General features: G+C 46.8%; 1 protein-coding gene across 2 annotated transcripts in view; it reads left to right on the forward strand.

Annotated features, from left to right (window-relative positions):
- LOC139555909 (PH-interacting protein-like) overlaps positions 1–17,853 on the forward strand; it is a 142,184-nt gene that overhangs the window by 109,471 nt on the left and 14,860 nt on the right. For both annotated transcript variants that reach the window (XM_071369272.1, XM_071369273.1), the window contains exons 34-36: positions 807–882; positions 968–1,027; positions 11,706–11,873. In XM_071369272.1, coding sequence (XP_071225373.1) covers positions 807–882; positions 968–1,027; positions 11,706–11,873 — 304 coding nt within the window. The remainder of the gene's footprint in view (positions 1–806; positions 883–967; positions 1,028–11,705; positions 11,874–17,853) is intronic.

Below are 17,853 nucleotides of genomic sequence, written 5' to 3' on the forward strand. Positions count from 1 at the left end.
CCTCCCTCTCTCTCTCTCTCTCTCACACCTCTCTCTCTCTCTCATCTCTTTCCTTCTCCCTCTCATCTCTCTCTCTCTCTCATCTCTTTCCTTCTCCCTCTCATCTCTTTCCTTCTCCCTCTCATCTCTTTCCTTCTCCCTCTCATCTCTTTCCTTCTCCCTCTCATCTCTTTCCTTCTCCCTCTCATCTCTTTCCTTCTCCCTCTCATCTCTTTCCTTCTCCCTCTCATCTCTTTCCTTCTCCCTCTCATCTCTTTCCTTCTCCCTCTCACCTCTCTCTCATCTCTTTCCTTCTCCCTCTCATCTCTCTCTCTCTCTCTCTCCCTCTCTCTCTCACACCTCTCTCTCTCTCACACCTCTCTCTCTCTCTCATCTCTTTCCTTCTCCCTCTCATCTCTCTCTCTCTCTCATCTCTTTCCTTCTTTCTCTAACCACCTCCCTCTCATCTCTCTCTCTCTCATCTCTTTCCTTCTCCCTCTCATCTCTCTCTCTCTCTCATCTCTTTCCTTCTTTCTCTAACCACCTCCCTCTCATCTCTCTCATCTCTTTCCTTCTCCCTCTCATCTCTCTCTCTCTCTCATCTCTTTCCTTCTCCCTCTCATCTCTTTCCTTCTCCCTCTCATCTCTCTCTCTCTCTCATCTCTTTCCTTCTTTCTCTAACCACCTCCCTCTCATCTCTCTCATCTCTTTCCTTCTCCCTCTCACCTCTCTCTCTCTCTCATCTCTTTCCTTCTCCCTCTCATCTCTCTCTCTCTCTCATCTCTTTCCTTCTCCCTCTCACCTCTCTCTCTCTCTTTCTATCCCAGGGACCCCACTATGACTGACATTATTCCTCTCTACAACACCATGAAGAAGACTGCTTTCTCTGACACCGAGGATGAGGTGTGTGTCTTTGTGTCAACACTAACAGTAGTAGAAACAGAAAGAGTATCCTATACGTTGATGTTGTGTTTCCATGGTGACGTAGGATGATGAAGAGGAGGATGAAGATACGGACACTCCTGGAACGTCCACACGAAACAGGAAGGTAACACCTCATCACACCTCTGATAAGCCTGAGCCTGAGTTATACTGTTAGCTCTGAGGCTCTGATAAGCCTGAACCTGAGTTATACTGTTACCACTGAGGCTCTGATAAGCCTGAACCTGAGTTATAATGTTAGCTCTGAGGCTCTGATAAGCCTGAACCTGAGTTATACTGTTAGCTCTGAGGCTCTGATAAGCCTGAACCTGAGTTATACTGTTAGCTCTGTGGCTCTGATAAGCCTGAACCTGAGTTATACTGTTAGCTCTGAGGCTCTGATAAGCCTGAACCTGAGTTATAATGTTAGCTCTGAGGCTCTGATAAGCCTGAACCTGAGTTATACTGTTAGCTCTGAGGCTCTGATAAGCCTGAACCTGAGTTATACTGTTAGCTCTGAGGCTCTGATAAGCCTGAACCTGAGTTATACTGTTAGCTCTGAGGCTCTGATAAGCCTGAACCTGCGTTATAATGTTAGCTCTGAGGCTCTGATAAGCCTGAACCTGAGTTATACTGTTAGCTCTGAGGCTCTGATAAGCCTGAACCTGAGTTATACTGTTACCACTGAGGCTCTGATAAGCCTGAACCTGAGTTATACTGTTAGCTCTGTGGCTCTGATAAGCCTGAACCTGAGTTATACTGTTACCACTGAGGCTCTGATAAGCCTGAACCTGAGTTATACTGTTAGCTCTGAGGCTCTGATAAGCCTGAACCTCAGTTATACTGTTAGCTCTGAGGCTCTGATAAGCCTGAACCTGAGTTATAATGTTAGCTCTGAGTCTCTGATAAGCCTGAACCTGAGTTATACTGTTAGCTCTGAGGCTCTGATAAGCCTGAACCTGAGTTATACTGTTAGCTCTGAGGCTCTGATAAGCCTGAACCTTAGTTATAATGTTAGCTCTGAGGCTCTGATAAGCCTGAACCTGAGTTATACTGTTAGCTCTGAGGCTCTGATAAGCCTGAACCTGAGTTATACTGTTAGCTCTGAGTCTCTGATGAGCCTGAACCTGAGTTATACTGTTAGCTCTGAGGCTCTGATAAGCCTGAACCTGAGTTATACTGTTAGCTCTGAGGCTCTGATAAGCCTGAACCTGAGTTATACTGTTACCACTGAGGCTCTGATAAGCCTGAACCTGAGTTATACTGTTAGCTCTGAGGCTCTGATAAGCCTGAACCTCAGTTATACTGTTAGCTCTGAGGCTCTGATAAGCCTGAACCTGAGTTATACTGTTAGCTCTGAGGCTCTGATAAGCCTGAACCTGAGTTATACTGTTAGCTCTGAGGCTCTGATAAGCCTGAACCTGAGTTATACTGTTAGCTCTGAGGCTCTGATAAGCCTGAACCTGAGTTATAATGTTAGCTCTGAGGCTCTGATAAGCCTGAACCTGAGTTATACTGTTAGCTCTGAGGCTCTGATAAGCCTGAACCTGAGTTATACTGTTACCACTGAGGCTCTGATAAGCCTGAACCTGAGTTATACTGTTAGCTCTGTGGCTCTGATAAGCCTGAACCTGAGTTATACTGTTACCACTGAGGCTCTGATAAGCCTGAACCTGAGTTATACTGTTAGCTCTGAGGCTCTGATAAGCCTGAACCTCAGTTATACTGTTAGCTCTGAGGCTCTGATAAGCCTGAACCTGAGTTATAATGTTAGCTCTGAGTCTCTGATAAGCCTGAACCTGAGTTATACTGTTAGCTCTGAGGCTCTGATAAGCCTGAACCTGAGTTATACTGTTAGCTCTGAGGCTCTGATAAGCCTGAACCTGAGTTATAATGTTAGCTCTGAGGTTCTGATAAGCCTGAACCTGAGTTATACTGTTAGCTCTGAGGCTCTGATAAGCCTGAACCTGAGTTATACTGTTAGCTCTGAGTCTCTGATGAGCCTGAACCTGAGTTATACTGTTAGCTCTGAGGCTCTGATAAGCCTGAACCTGAGTTATACTGTTAGCTCTGAGGCTCTGATAAGCCTGAACCTGAGTTATACTGTTACCACTGAGGCTCTAATAAGCCTGAACCTGAGTTATACTGTTAGCTCTGAGGCTCTGATAAGCCTGAACCTCAGTTATACTGTTAGCTCTGAGGCTCTGATAAGCCTGAACCTGAGTTATACTGTTAGCTCTGAGGCTCTGATAAGCCTGAACCTGAGTTATACTGTTAACACTGAGGCTCTGATAAGCCTGAACCTGAGTTATACTGTTAGCTCTGTGGCTCTGATAAGCCTGAACCTGAGTTATAATGTTAGCTCTGAGGCTCTGATAAGCCTGAACCTGAGTTATACTGTTAGCTCTGAGTCTCTGATAAGCCTGAACCTGAGTTATAATGCTACCACTGAGGCTCTAATAAGCCTGAACCTGAGTTATACTGTAAGCTCTGAGTCTCTGATAAGCCTGAACCTGAGTTATACTGTTAGCTCTATGGCTCTGATAAGCCTGAACCTGAGTTATAATGTCAGCTCTGAGGCTCTGATAAGCCTGAACCTGAGTTATACTGTTAGCTCTGAGGTTCTGATAAGCCTGAACCTGAGTTATAATGTCAGCTCTGAGGCTCTGATAAGCCTGAACCTGAGTTATAAGGTTAGCTCTGAGTCTCTGATAAGCCTGAACCTGAGTTATACTGTTAGCTCTGTGGCTCTGATAAGCCTGAACCTGAGTTATAATGTTAGCTCTGAGGCTCTGATAAGCCTGAACCTGAGTTATACTGTTAGCTCTGTGGCTCTGATAAGCCTGAACCTCAGTTATAATGTTAGTCTACTAAATAATGAAAGACTGTAGCTTTGAATTCCACAAAGTTTGTGGAAGAGATTAAACAATCTGTAAATAAGGACAAACCACCTGGAGCCGAAAACCTGAATAAATTGTGACTCCTGTTTGCCACATCTTCAATATAAGCCTAGGAGTGTGCCCTCAGGGCTGGAGGGAGGTAAAGGTTATTCCACTGCCCAGAAATACACTGCATGACCAAAAGAATATGGACACCAGCTTATCAAACATCTCATTCCAAATCATGGGCATTAATATGGAGTTGGTCCCCCCTTTGCTGCTACAACAGCCTCCACTCTTCTGGGAAGGCTTTCCACTAGATGTTGGAACATTGCTGCAGGGACTTGCTTCCATTCAACCACAAGAGCATTAGTGAGGTCGGGCACTGATGTTGGGCGATTAGACCTGGCTCACAGTCGGCATTCCAATTCATCCCAAAGGTGTTCGATGGAATTGAGGTCAGGGCTCTTTGCAGGCCATTCAAGTTCTTCCACATCAATCTCAACAAACCACTTCTGTATGGACCTCGCTTTGTGCACGGGGGCGTTGTCATGCTGAAACAGGAAATGGCCTGTCCCAAACTGTTGCCACAAAGTTGGAAGCACAGAAGTGTCTAGAATGTCATTGTAAGCTGTAGCATTAAGATTTCCCCTCACTGGAACTAAGGGGCCCAAACCATGAAAAACAGCCCCGGACCATTATTCCTCCTCCACCAAACTTTACAGTTGGCACTATGCATTGTGGGAGGTAGTGTTCTCCTGGCATCCGCCAAACCCAGATTTGTTTGCTGGACTGCCAGATGGTGAAGCGTGATTCATCACTCCAGAGAAAGTGTTTCCACTGCTCCAGTGTCCAACGGTGGCGAGGAGCTTTACACCACTCCAGCCGACACTTGGCAATGCGCATGGTGATTTTAGGCTTGTGTGCGGCTTCTTGGCCACAGAAACCCATTTCCTGAAGCTCCCGGCGAACAGTTATTGTGCTGATGTTGCTTCCAGAGGCAGTTTGGAACTGAAGAGTGAGTGTTGCAACCGAGGACAGATGATTTGTACGTGCTACGCGCTTCAGCACTCGGCGGTCCCGTTCTGTTTCAGCACTCGGCGGTCCCGTTCTGTTTCAGCACTCGGCGGTCCCGTTCTGTTTCAGCACTCGGCGGTCCCGTTCTGTTTCAGCACTCGGCGGTCCCGTTCTGTTTCAGCACTCGGCGGTCCCGTTCTGCTTCAGCACTAGGCGGTCCCATTCTGTTTCAGCACTAGGCGGTCCCGTTCTGTTTCAGCACTCGGCGGTCCCATTCTGTTTCAGCACTAGGCGGTCCCGTTCTGTTTCAGCACTAGGCGGTCCCGTTCTGTTTCAGCACTCGGCGGTCCCATTCTGTTTCAGCACTAGGCGGTCCCGTTCTGTTTCAGCACTCGGCGGTCCCATTCTGTTTCAGCACTAGGCGGTCCCGTTCTGTTTCAGCACTAGGCGGTCCCGTTCTGTTTCAGCACTCGGCGGTCCCGTTCTGTTTCAGCACTAGGCGGTTCCGTTCTGTTTCAGCACTCGGCAGTCCCGTTCTGCTTCAGCACTAGGCGGTCCCGTTCTGTTTCAGCACTCGGCGGTCCCGTTCTGTTTCAGCACTCGGCGGTCCCGTTCTGTTTCAGCACTCGGCGGTCCCGTTCTGTTTCAGCACTCGGCGGTCCCGTTCTGTTTCAGCACTCGGCGGTCCCGTTCTGTTTCAGCACTCGGCGGTCCCGTTCTGTTTCAGCACTCGGCGGTCCCGTTCTGTTTCAGCACTCGGCGGTCCCGTTCTGTTTCAGCACTCGACGGTCCCGTTCTGTTTCAGCACTCGGCGGTCCCGTTCTGTTTCAGCACTAGGCGGTCCCGTTCTGTTTCAGCACTCGGCGGTCCCGTTCTGTTTCAGCACTAGGCGGTCCCGTTCTGTTTCAATACTCTGCGGTCCCGTTCTGTTTCAGCACTCGGCGGTCCCGTTCTGTTTCAGCACTCGGCGGTCCCGTTCTGTTTCAGCACTCGGCGGTCCCGTTCTGTTTCAGCACTAGGCGGTCCCGTTCTGTTTCAGCACTAGGCGGTCCCGTTCTGTTTCAGCACTCGGCGGTCCCGTTCTGTTTCAGCACTCGGCGGTCCCGTTCTGTTTCAGCACTAGGCGGTGCCGTTCTGTTTCAGCACTAGGCGGTCCCGTTCTGCTTCAGCACTCTGCGGTCCCGTTCTGTTTCAGCACTCGGCGGTCCCGTTCTGCTTCAGCACTAGGCGGTCCCGTTCTGTTTCAGCACTCGGCGGTCCCGTTCTGTTTCAGCACTAGGCGGTCCCGTTCTGTTTCAGCACTAGGCGGTCCCGTTCTGTTTCAATACTCTGCGGTCCCGTTCTGTTTCAGCACTCGGCGGTCCCGTTCTGTTTCAGCACTCGGCGGTCCCGTTCTGTTTCAGCACTCGGCGGTCCCGTTCTGTTTCAGCACTAGGCGGTCCCGTTCTGTTTCAGCACTAGGCGGTCCCGTTCTGTTTCAGCACTCGGCGGGCCCGTTCTGTTTCAGCACTCGGCGGTCCCGTTCTGTTTCAGCACTAGGCGGTGCCGTTCTGTTTCAGCACTCTGCGGTCCCGTTCTGTTTCAGCACTCGGCGGTCCCGTTCTGCTTCAGCACTAGGCGGTCCCGTTCTGTTTCAGCACTCGGCGGTCCCGTTCTGTTTCAGCACTCGGCGGTCCCGTTCTGTTTCAGCACTAGGCGGTCCCGTTCTGTTTCAGCACTAGGCGGTCCCGTTCTGTTTCAGCACTCGGCGGTCCCGTTCTGCTTCAGCACTAGGCGGTCCCGTTCTGTTTCAGCACTCGGCGGTCCCGTTCTGCTTCAGCACTAGGCGGTCCCGTTCTGTTTCAGCACTCGGCGGTCCCGTTCTGTTTCAGCACTAGGCGGTCCCGTTCTGTTTCAGCACTAGGCGGTCCCGTTCTGTTTCAGCACTAGGCGGTTCCGTTCTGTTTCAGCACTAGGCGGTCCCGTTCTGTTTCAGCACTAGGCGGTCCCGTTCTGTTTCAGCACTAGGCGGTCCCGTTCTGTTTCAGCACTCGGCGGTCCCGTTCTGTTTCAGCACTAGGCGGTCCCGTTCTGTTTCAGCACTAGGCGGTCCCGTTCTGTTTCTGCACTCGGCGGTCCCGTTCTGTTTCAGCACTAGGCGGTCCCGTTCTGTTTCAGCACTAGGCGGTCCCGTTCTGCTTCAGCACTCTGCGGTCCCGTTCTGCTTCAGCACTAGGCGGTCCCGTTCTGTTTCAGCACTCGGCGGTCCCGTTCTGTTTCAGCACTAGGCGGTCCCGTTCTGTTTCAGCACTCGGCGGTCCCGTTCTGTTTCAGCACTCGGCGGTCCCGTTCTGTTTCAGCACTCGGCGGTCCCGTTCTGCTTCAGCACTCGGCGGTCCCGTTCTGCTTCAGCACTAGGCGGTCCCGTTCTGTTTCAGCACTCGGCGGTCCCGTTCTGTTTCAGCACTAGGCGGTCCCGTTCTGTTTCAGCACTAGGCGGTCCCGTTCTGTTTCAGCACTAGGCGGTCCCGTTCTGTTTCAGCACTAGGCGGTCCCGTTCTGTTTCAGCACTCGGCGGTCCCGTTCTGTTTCAGCACTAGGCGGTCCCGTTCTGTTTCAGCACTAGGCGGTCCCGTTCTGTTTCTGCACTCGGCGGTCCCGTTCTGTTTCTGCACTCGGCGGTCCCGTTCTGTTTCAGCACTCGGCGGTCCCGTTCTGTTTCAGCACTCGGCGGTCCCGTTCTGTTTCAGCACTAGGCGGTCCCGTTCTGCTTCAGCACTCTGCGGTCCCGTTCTGCTTCAGCACTAGGCGGTCCCGTTCTGCTTCAGCACTAGGCGGTCCCGTTCTGTTTCAGCACTAGGCGGTCCCGTTCTGTTTCAGCACTAGGCGGTCCCGTTCTGTTTCAGCACTCGGCGGTCCCGTTCTGTTTCAGCACTCGGCGGTCCCGTTCTGTTTCAGCACTCGGCGGTCCCGTTCTGCTTCAGCACTCGGCGGTCCCGTTCTGCTTCAGCACTAGGCGGTCCCGTTCTGTTTCAGCACTCGGCGGTCCCGTTCTGTTTCAGCACTCGGCGGTCCCGTTCTGTTTCAGCACTCGGCGGTCCCGTTCTGTTTCAGCACTCGGCGGTCCCGTTCTGTTTCAGCACTAGGCGGTCCCGTTCTGTTTCAGCACTCGGCGGTCCCGTTCTGTTTCAGCACTAGGCGGTCCCGTTCTGTTTCAGCACTCGGCGGTCCCATTCTGTGAGCTTGTGTGGCTTACCACTTCATGTCTAAGCCTCTGTTGCTCCTAGACGTTTCCACTTCACAATAACTGTACTTACAGTTGACTGGGGCAGGTCTAGCAGGGCAAAAATTTGACAAACTGACTTGTTGGAAAGGTGACATCCTATGACGGTGCCACATTGAAAGTCACTGAGCTCTTCAATAAGGCCATTCTACTGCCAGTGTTTGTCTATGGAGATTGCATGGATGTTTGCCCTATTTATACACCTGTCAGCAACGTGTGTTGCTGAAATAGCCGAATCCACTATTTTGTATATACAGTGCCTTCGGAAAGTATTCAGACCCCTTGACTTCTTTCCACATTTTGTTACGTTACAGCCTTATTCTAAAATTGATTAAATTAAATAAAAATCTCAGCAATCTGCACACAGTACCCTATAATGACAAAGCGAAAACAGGTGTTTTGAAATGTTTGCAAATGTATAAAAAATGTTTTTTAAATACCTTATTTACCTAAGTATTCAGCCCTTTTGCTATGAGACTCGAAATTGAGCTCAGGTGTGTCCTGTTTCCATTGATCATCCTTGTTTCTACAACTTGATTGCAGTTCACCTGTGGTAAATTCAATTGATTGGACATGATTTGGAAAGGCACACACCTGTCTATATAAGGTCCCACAGTTGACAGTGCATGTCAGAGCAAAGACCAAGCCATGAGGTCGAAGGAATTGTCCGTAGAGCTCCGAGACAGGATTGTGTCGAGGCACAGATCTGGAGAAAGGTACCAAAACATTTCTGCAGCATTGGAGGTCCCCAAGAACACAGTGGCCTCCATCATTCTTAAATGGAAAAGGTTTGGAACCACCAAGACTCTTCCTAGAGCTGGCCGCCCAGCCGAACTGCACAATCGAGGGAGAAGGGCCTTGGTCAGGGAGGTGACCAAGAACCTGACCTCATCAAATGTATTTAGAAAGCCCTTTTTACATCAGCCACAAAGTGCAGAAACAGTCTATGTCATGGAAAGAGCAGGTGTCCTTAATGTTTTGTACACTCAGTGTATGTTGTGTCTACCAGCTCATTCCCACAGAAAACTGCAGAGGGAAGCAGTACCACCCAGTCAACCATTAGACTCCATTGTGAGACGCCTCACAGAGGATATTCAACCATAATTGCAAATCCAAGATCTCAATATCTTTAGAGTAGAAGCTAACAAAATACACAACCTGACAAGGTGCACACTGATCAGTAAAGAGAAGAGAGGCTAACGTTCTAGAACGCTCGCTTTCCCCTGCACGGTTCTCACAGAAACAACAGGATTACAAGAGAAGGGCCTTGGTCAGGATGGTGGCCAAGAACCCGATGGTCATTCTGACAGAGCTCCAGAGTTCCTCTGTGGAGATGGGAGAACCTTCCAGAAGGACAACCATCTCTGCAGCACTCCACCAATCAGGCCTTTATGGTAGAGTGGCCAGATGGAAGCCACTCCTCAGTAAAAGGCACATGACAGCCCGCTTGGAGTTTGCCAAAAGGAACCTAAAGACTCTCAGACCATGAGAAACAAGATTCTCTGGTCTGATGAAACCAAGATTGAACTCTTTGGCCTGCTTGTCAAACGTCACATCTGGAGGAAACCTGGCACCATCCCTATGGTGAAGCATGGTGGTGGCAGCATCATGCTGTGGGGATGTTTTTCATCGGCAGGGACTGGGAGACTAGTCAGGATTGAGGCAAAGCTGAACAGAGCAAAGTACAGAGAGATCATTGAACTCGATCGAACATCTCTGGACCTGAAAATTGCTGTGCAGCAACGCTCCCCATCCAACCTGACAGTGCTTGAGAGGATCTGCAGAGAAGAATGGGAGAAACTCCCCAAATACAGGTGTGCCAAGCTTGTAACGTCATTCCCAAGAAGACTTGAGGCTGTAATCGTTGCCAAAGGTCCTTCAACAAAGTACTGAGTAAAGGGTCTGAATACTTACGTAAATGTGATTGCAATTTTTTTTTACAATTATAAATCTGCAGAAAATTATGGCGTATTGTGTGTAGATTGACAAGGGGAAAAAACAATGTCATACATTTTAGAATAAAGTTGTAATGTGGAAAAAGTCAAGGGGTCTGAATACTTTCCAGATTTTCCAGAAACGGCAGATTTTTTTATGGAATATCTACATAGGCGTACAGAGGCCCATTATCAGCAACCATCACTCCTGTGTTCCAATGGCACGTTGTGTTAACTAATCCAAGTTTTTCATTTTAAAAGGCTAGTTGATCATTAGAAAACCCTTTTGCAATTATGTTAGCACAGCTGAAAACTGTTGTTCTGATTAAAGAAGCAATAAAACTGGCCTTTAGACTAGTTGAGTATCTGGAGCATCAGCATTTGTAGGTTCAATTACAGGCTCAAAAGGGCCAGAAACAAAGTATTTTCTTCTAAAACTCGTCAGTCTATTCTTGTTCTGAGAAATAAAGGTTATTCCATGCGAGAAATTTCCAAGCAACTGAAGATCTCGTACAACGCTGTGTACTACTCCCTTCACAGAACAACGCAAACTGGCGCTAACCAGAATAGAAAGAGGAGTGGGAGCCCCCGGTGCACAACTGAGCAATAGGAAAAGTACATTAGAGTGTCTAGTTTGAGAAACAGACGCCTCACAAGTCCTCAACTGGCAGCTTCATTAAATAGTACCCGCAAAACACCAGTCTCAATGTCAACAGTGAAGAGGCGACTCCGGGATGCTGGCCTTCTAGGAAGAGTTACAAAGATAAAGCCATCTCTCACTGGCCAATACAAAGAAAAGATTAAGATGGGCAAAAGAACACAGACACTGGATAGAGGAAGATTGGGAAAAAAAAGTGTTATGAACAGACAAATCTAAGTTTGAGGTGTTTCGGATCACAAAGAAGAACATTCGTGAGACGCAGAAAAAATGAAAAGATGCTGGAGAAGTGCTTGACGCCATCTCCCAAGCATGGTGGAGGCAATGTGATGGTCTCTGGGTGCTTTGGTGGTGGTAAAGTGGGAGATTTGTACAGGGTAAAAGGGATCTTGAAGAAGGAAGGCCATCACTCCATTTTGCAACGCCATGCCATACCCTGTGAACGGTGCTTAATTGGAGCCAATTTTCTCCTACAACAGGACAATGACCCAAAACACAGCTCCAAACTATGCAATAACTATTTAGGGATGAAGCAGTCAGCTGGTATTCTGTCTATAATGGAGTGGCCAGTTCAGTCACCGGATCTCAACCCTATTGAGCTGTTGTGGGAGCAGCTTGACCGTATGGTACGTAAGAAGTGCCCATCAAGCCAATCCGACTTGTGGGAGGTGCTTCAGGAAGCATGGGGTGAAATCTCTTCAGATTACCTCAACATATTGACAACTAGAATGCCAAAGGTCTGCAAGGTTGTAATTGCTACAAATGGAGGATTCTTTGACTAAAACAAAGTTTGAAGGACACAATTATTATTATTTTTAAAAAATCATTATTTATAACTTTTTCAACATCTTACCTATATTTCCTATTCATTTTGCAACTCAATTCGTGTCTGTTTTCATGGAAAACAAGGACATTTCTAAGTGACCCCAAACTGTTGAACGGTGGTGTATATTATGTAATTTATTTGTTGTTTCCTGTTTGGACCCCAGGAAGAGTTAGCTAATTGGAGATGCTAATAAATACATAGTTGTGCTGATGATATGGTGTGTTGTTAGGGTCGTGGTGTGGGTCTGCAGCAGCTGCAGCGTGGCGGTGGTGTACGGAGAGGCCGGCCCTTAGACCCCCAGGCCTGGCGGGGGCGCAGCAAGGAGCTGATAGACCTGCTCTTCCAGTGTGAAGACTCAGAACCCTTCAGACAACCTGTCGACCTGGAACAGTACCCCGTAAATACCTGTCTCACCTCTTTACATACCTGTCTCACCTCTTTACATACCTGTCTCATTTCTTTACATACCTGTCTCACCTCTTTACATACCTGTCGACCTGGAACAGTACCCCGTAAATACCTGTCTCACCTCTTTACATACCTGTCTCACCTCTTTACATACCTGTCGACCTGGAACAGTACCCCGTAAATACCTGTCTCACTTCTTTACATACCTGTCGACCTGGAACAGTACCCCGTAAATACCTGTCTCACCTCTTTACATACCTGTCTCACCTCTTTACATACCTGTCTCACTTCTTTACATACCTGTCTCACCTCTTTACATACCTGTCGACCTGGAACAGTACCCCGTAAATACCTGTCTCACCTCTTTACATACCTGGCTCACCTCTTTACATACCTGTCTCACCTCTTTACATACCTGTCTCACCTCTTTACATACATGTCTCACTTCTTTACATACCTGTCTCACCTCTTTACATACCTGTCTCACCTCTTTACATACCTGTCTCACCTCTTTAAATACCTGTCTCACCTCTTTACATACCTGTCGACCTGGAACAGTACCCCGTAAATACCTGTCTCACCTCTTTACATACCTGTCTCACCTCTTTACATACCTGTCGACCTGGAACAGTACCCCGTAAATACCTGTCTCACTTCTTTACATACCTGTCGACCTGGAACAGTACCCCGTAAATACCTGTCTCACCTCTTTACATACCTGTCTCACCTCTTTACATACCTGTCTCACTTCTTTACATACCTGTCTCACCTCTTTACATACCTGTCGACCTGGAACAGTACCCCGTAAATACCTGTCTCACCTCTTTACATACCTGTCTCACCACTTTAAATACCTGTCTCACCTCTTTACATACCTGTCTCACCTCTTTACATACCTGTCGACCTGGAACAGTACCCCGTAAATACCTGTCTCACCTCTTTACATACCTGTCTCACCTCTTTACATACCTGTCGACCTGGAACAGTACCCCGTAAATACCTGTCTCACTTCTTTACATACCTGTCGACCTGGAACAGTACCCCGTAAATACCTGTCTCACCTCTTTACATACCTGTCTCACCTCTTTACATACCTGTCTCACTTCTTTACATACCTGTCTCACCTCTTTACATACCTTTCGACCTGGAACAGTACCCCGTAAATACCTGTCTCACCTCTTTACATACCTGTCTCACCTCTTTACATACCTGTCGACCTGGAACAGTACCCCGTAAATACCTGTCTCACTTCTTTACATACCTGTCGACCTGGAACAGTACCCCGTAAATACCTGTCTCACCTCTTTACATACCTGTCTCACCTCTTTACATACCTGTCTCACTTCTTTACATACCTGTCTCACCTCTTTACATACCTGTCGACCTGGAACAGTACCCCGTAAATACCTGTCTCACCTCTTTACATACCTGGCTCACCTCTTTACATACCTGTCTCACCTCTTTACATACATGTCTCACTTCTTTACATACCTGTCTCACCTCTTTGCATACCTGTCTCACCTCTTTAAATACCTGGCTCACCTCTTTAAATACCTGTCTCACCTCTTTACATACCTGTCGACCTGGAACAGTACCCCGTAAATACCTGTCTCACCTCTTTACATACCTGTCTCACCTCTTTACATACCTGTCGACCTGGAACAGTACCCCGTAAATACCTGTCTCACTTCTTTACATACCTGTCGACCTGGAACAGTACCCCGTAAATACCTGTCTCACCTCTTTACATACCTGTCTCACCTCTTTACATACCTGTCTCACTTCTTTACATACCTGTCTCACCTCTTTACATACCTGTCGACCTGGAACAGTACCCCGTAAATACCTGTCTCACCTCTTTACATACCTGTCTCACCACTTTAAATACCTGTCTCACCTCTTTACATACCTGTCTCACCTCTTTACATACCTGTCGACCTGGAACAGTACCCCGTAAATACCTGTCTCACCTCTTTACATACCTGTCTCACCTCTTTACATACCTGTCGACCTGGAACAGTACCCCGTAAATACCTGTCTCACTTCTTTACATACCTGTCGACCTGGAACAGTACCCCGTAAATACCTGTCTCACCTCTTTACATACCTGTCTCACCTCTTTACATACCTGTCTCACTTCTTTACATACCTGTCTCACCTCTTTACATACCTGTCGACCTGGAACAGTACCCCGTAAATACCTGTCTCACCTCTTTACATACCTGTCTCACCACTTTAAATACCTGTCTCACCTCTTTACATACCTGTCGACCTGGAACAGTACCCCGTAAATACCTGTCTCACCTCTTTAAATACCTGTCGACCTGGAACAGTACCCCGTAAATACCTGTCTCACCTCTTTACATACCTGTCTCACCTCTTTACATACCTGTCTCACTTCTTTACATACCTGTCTCACCTCTTTACATACCTGTCGACCTGGAACAGTACCCCGTAAATACCTGTCTCACCTCTTTACATACCTGTCTCACCACTTTAAATACCTGTCTCACCTCTTTACATACCTGTCTCACCTCTTTACATACCTGTCGACCTGGAACAGTACCCCGTAAATACCTGTCTCACCTCTTTACATACCTGTCTCACCTCTTTACATACCTGTCGACCTGGAACAGTACCCCGTAAATACCTGTCTCACTTCTTTACATACCTGTCTCACCTCTTTAAATACCTTTCTCACCACTTTAAATACCTGTCTCACTTCTTTAAATACCTGTCTCACCTCTTTACATACCTGTCTCACCTCTTTACATACCTGTCTCACCTCTTTACATACCTGTCTCACCTCTTTAAATACCTGGCTCACCTCTTTAAATACCTGTCTCACCTCTTTAAATACCTGTCGACCTGGAACAGTACCCCGTAAATACGTGTCTCACTTCTTTACATACCTGTCTCACCTCTTTACATACCTCTCTCACCACTTTAAATACCTGTCTCACCTCTTTACATACCTGTCGACCTGGAACAGTACCCCGTAAATACCTGTCTCACCTCTTTACATACCTGTCTCACCTCTTTACATACCTGTCGACCTGGAACAGTACCCCGTAAATACCTGTCTCACTTCTTTACATACCTGTCGACCTGGAACAGTACCCCGTAAATACCTGTCTCTCCTCTTTACATACCTGTCTCACCTCTTTACATACCTGTCTCACTTCTTTACATACCTGTCTCACCTCTTTACATACCTGTCGACCTGGAACAGTACCCCGTAAATACCTGTCTCACCTCTTTACATACCTGTCTCACCACTTTAAATACCTGTCTCACCTCTTTACATACCTGTCTCACCTCTTTACATACCTGTCGACCTGGAACAGTACCCCGTAAATACCTGTCTCACCTCTTTACATACCTGTCGACCTGGAACAGTACCCCGTAAATACCTGTCTCACTTCTTTACATACCTGTCTCACCTCTTTAAATACCTTTCTCACCACTTTAAATACCTGTCTCACTTCTTTAAATACCTGTCTCACCTCTTTACATACCTGTCTCACCTCTTTACATACCTGTCTCACCTCTTTACATACCTGTCTCACCTCTTTAAATACCTGGCTCACCTCTTTAAATACCTGTCTCACCTCTTTAAATACCTGTCGACCTGGAACAGTACCCCGTAAATACCTGTCTCACTTCTTTACATACCTGTCTCACCACTTTAAATACCTGTCTCACCTCTTTAAATACCTGGCTCACCTGTTTAAATACCTGTCTCACCTCTTTAAATACCTGTCGACCTGGAACAGTACCCCGTAAATACCTGTCTCACTTCTTTACATACCTGTCTCACCACTTTAAATACCTGTCTCACCTCTTTAAATACCTGTCTCACCTCTTTAAATACCTGTCTCACCTCTTTAAATACCCGTCTCACCTCTTTAAATACCTGTCTCAGCTCTTTACATACCTGTCTCACCTCTTTACATACCTGTCTCACCTCTTTACATACCTGTCTCACCTCTTTAAATACCTGTCTCACCTCTTTAAATACCTGGCTCACCTCTTTAAATACCTGGCTCACCTCTTTAAATACCTGTCTCACCTCTTTAAATACCTGTCGACCTGGAACAGTACCCCGTAAATACATTTACATTTAAGTCATTTAGCAGACGCTCTTATCCAGAGCGACTTACATACCTGTCTCACCTCTTTAAATACCTGTCTCACCTCTTTACATACCTGTCTCACCTCTTTAAATACCTGTCTCACCTCTTTAAATACCTGGCTCACCTCTTTAAATACCTGTCTCACCTCTTTAAATACCTGTCGACCTGGAACAGTACCCCGTAAATATCTGTCTCACTTCTTTACATACCTGTCTCACCACTTTAAATACCTGTCTCACCTCTTTAAATACCTGGCTCACCTCTTTAAATACCTGTCTCACCTCTTTAAATACCTGTCGACCTGGAACAGTACCCCGTAAATACCTGTCTCACTTCTTTACATACCTGTCTCACCTCTTTACATACCTGTCTCACCACTTTACATACCTGTCTCACCACTTTACATACCTGTCTCACCACTTTAAATACCTGTCTCACCACTTTAAATACCTGTCTCACCTCTTTAAATACCTGTCTCACCTCTTTAAATACCCGTCTCACCTCTTTAAATACCCGTCTCACCTCTTTAAATACCCGTCTCACCTCTTTACATACCTGTCTCACCTCTTTACATACCTGTCTCACCTCTTTAAATACCTGTCTCACCTCTTTAAATACCTGTCTCACCACTTTACATACCTGTCTCACCACTTTACATACCTTTCTCACCACTTTAAATACCTGTCTCACCACTTTAAATACCTGTCTCACCACTTTAAATACCTGTCTCACCTCTTTACATACCTGTCTCACCTCTTTAAATACCTGTCTCACCTCTTTAAATACCTGTCTCACCACTTTAAATACCTGTCTCACCTCTTTAAATACCTGTCTCACCTCTTTAAATACCTGTCTCACCACTTTAAATACCTGTCTCACCTCTTTAAATACCTGGCTCACCTCTTTACATACCTGTCTCACCACTTTAAATACCTGTCTCACCTCTTTAAATACCTGTCTCACATCTTTAAATACCTGTCTCACCTCTTTAAATACCTGTCTCACCTCTTTAAATACCTGTCTCACCTCTTTAAATACCTGTCTCACCTCTTTAAATACCTGTCTCACCTCTTTAAATACCTGTCTCACCACTTTAAATACCTGTCTCACCTCTTTAAATACATGTCTCACCTCTTTAAATACATGTCTCACCTCTTTAAATACCTGTCTCACCTCTTTACATACCTGTCTCACCCCTTTACATACCTGTCTCACCTCTTTACATACCTGTCTCACCTCTTTAACTACCTGTCTCACCTCTTTAAATACCTGTCTCACCACTTTAAATACCTGTCTCACCTCTTTAAATACATGTCACACCTCTTTAAATACCTGTCTCACCCCTTTACATACCTGTCTCACCTCTTTACATACCTGTCTCACCACTTTACATACCCGTCTCACCTCTTTAAATACCTGTCTCACCACTTTAAATACCTGTCTCACCTCTTTAAATACATGTCACACCTCTTTAAATACCTGTCTCACCCCTTTACATACCTGTCTCACCTCTTTACATACCTGTCTCACCACTTTACATACCCGTCTCACCACTTTAAATACCTGTCTCACCACTTTACATACATGTCTCACCTCTTTACATACATGTCTCACTTCTTTACATACCTGGCTCACCTCTTTACATACCTGTCTCACCTCTTTAAATACCTGTCTCACCTCTTTAAATACCTGTCACACCTCTTTAAATACCTGTCTCACCTCTTTAAATATCTGTCTCACCTCTTTACATACCTGTCTCACCTCTTTACATACCTGTCTCACCACTTTACATACCTGTCTCACCTCTTTACATACATGTCTCACTTCTTTACA

The sequence above is a fragment of the Salvelinus alpinus genome, chromosome 27, assembly GCF_045679555.1.
Source record: "Salvelinus alpinus chromosome 27, SLU_Salpinus.1, whole genome shotgun sequence".
NCBI lineage: Eukaryota > Metazoa > Chordata > Actinopteri > Salmoniformes > Salmonidae > Salvelinus > Salvelinus alpinus.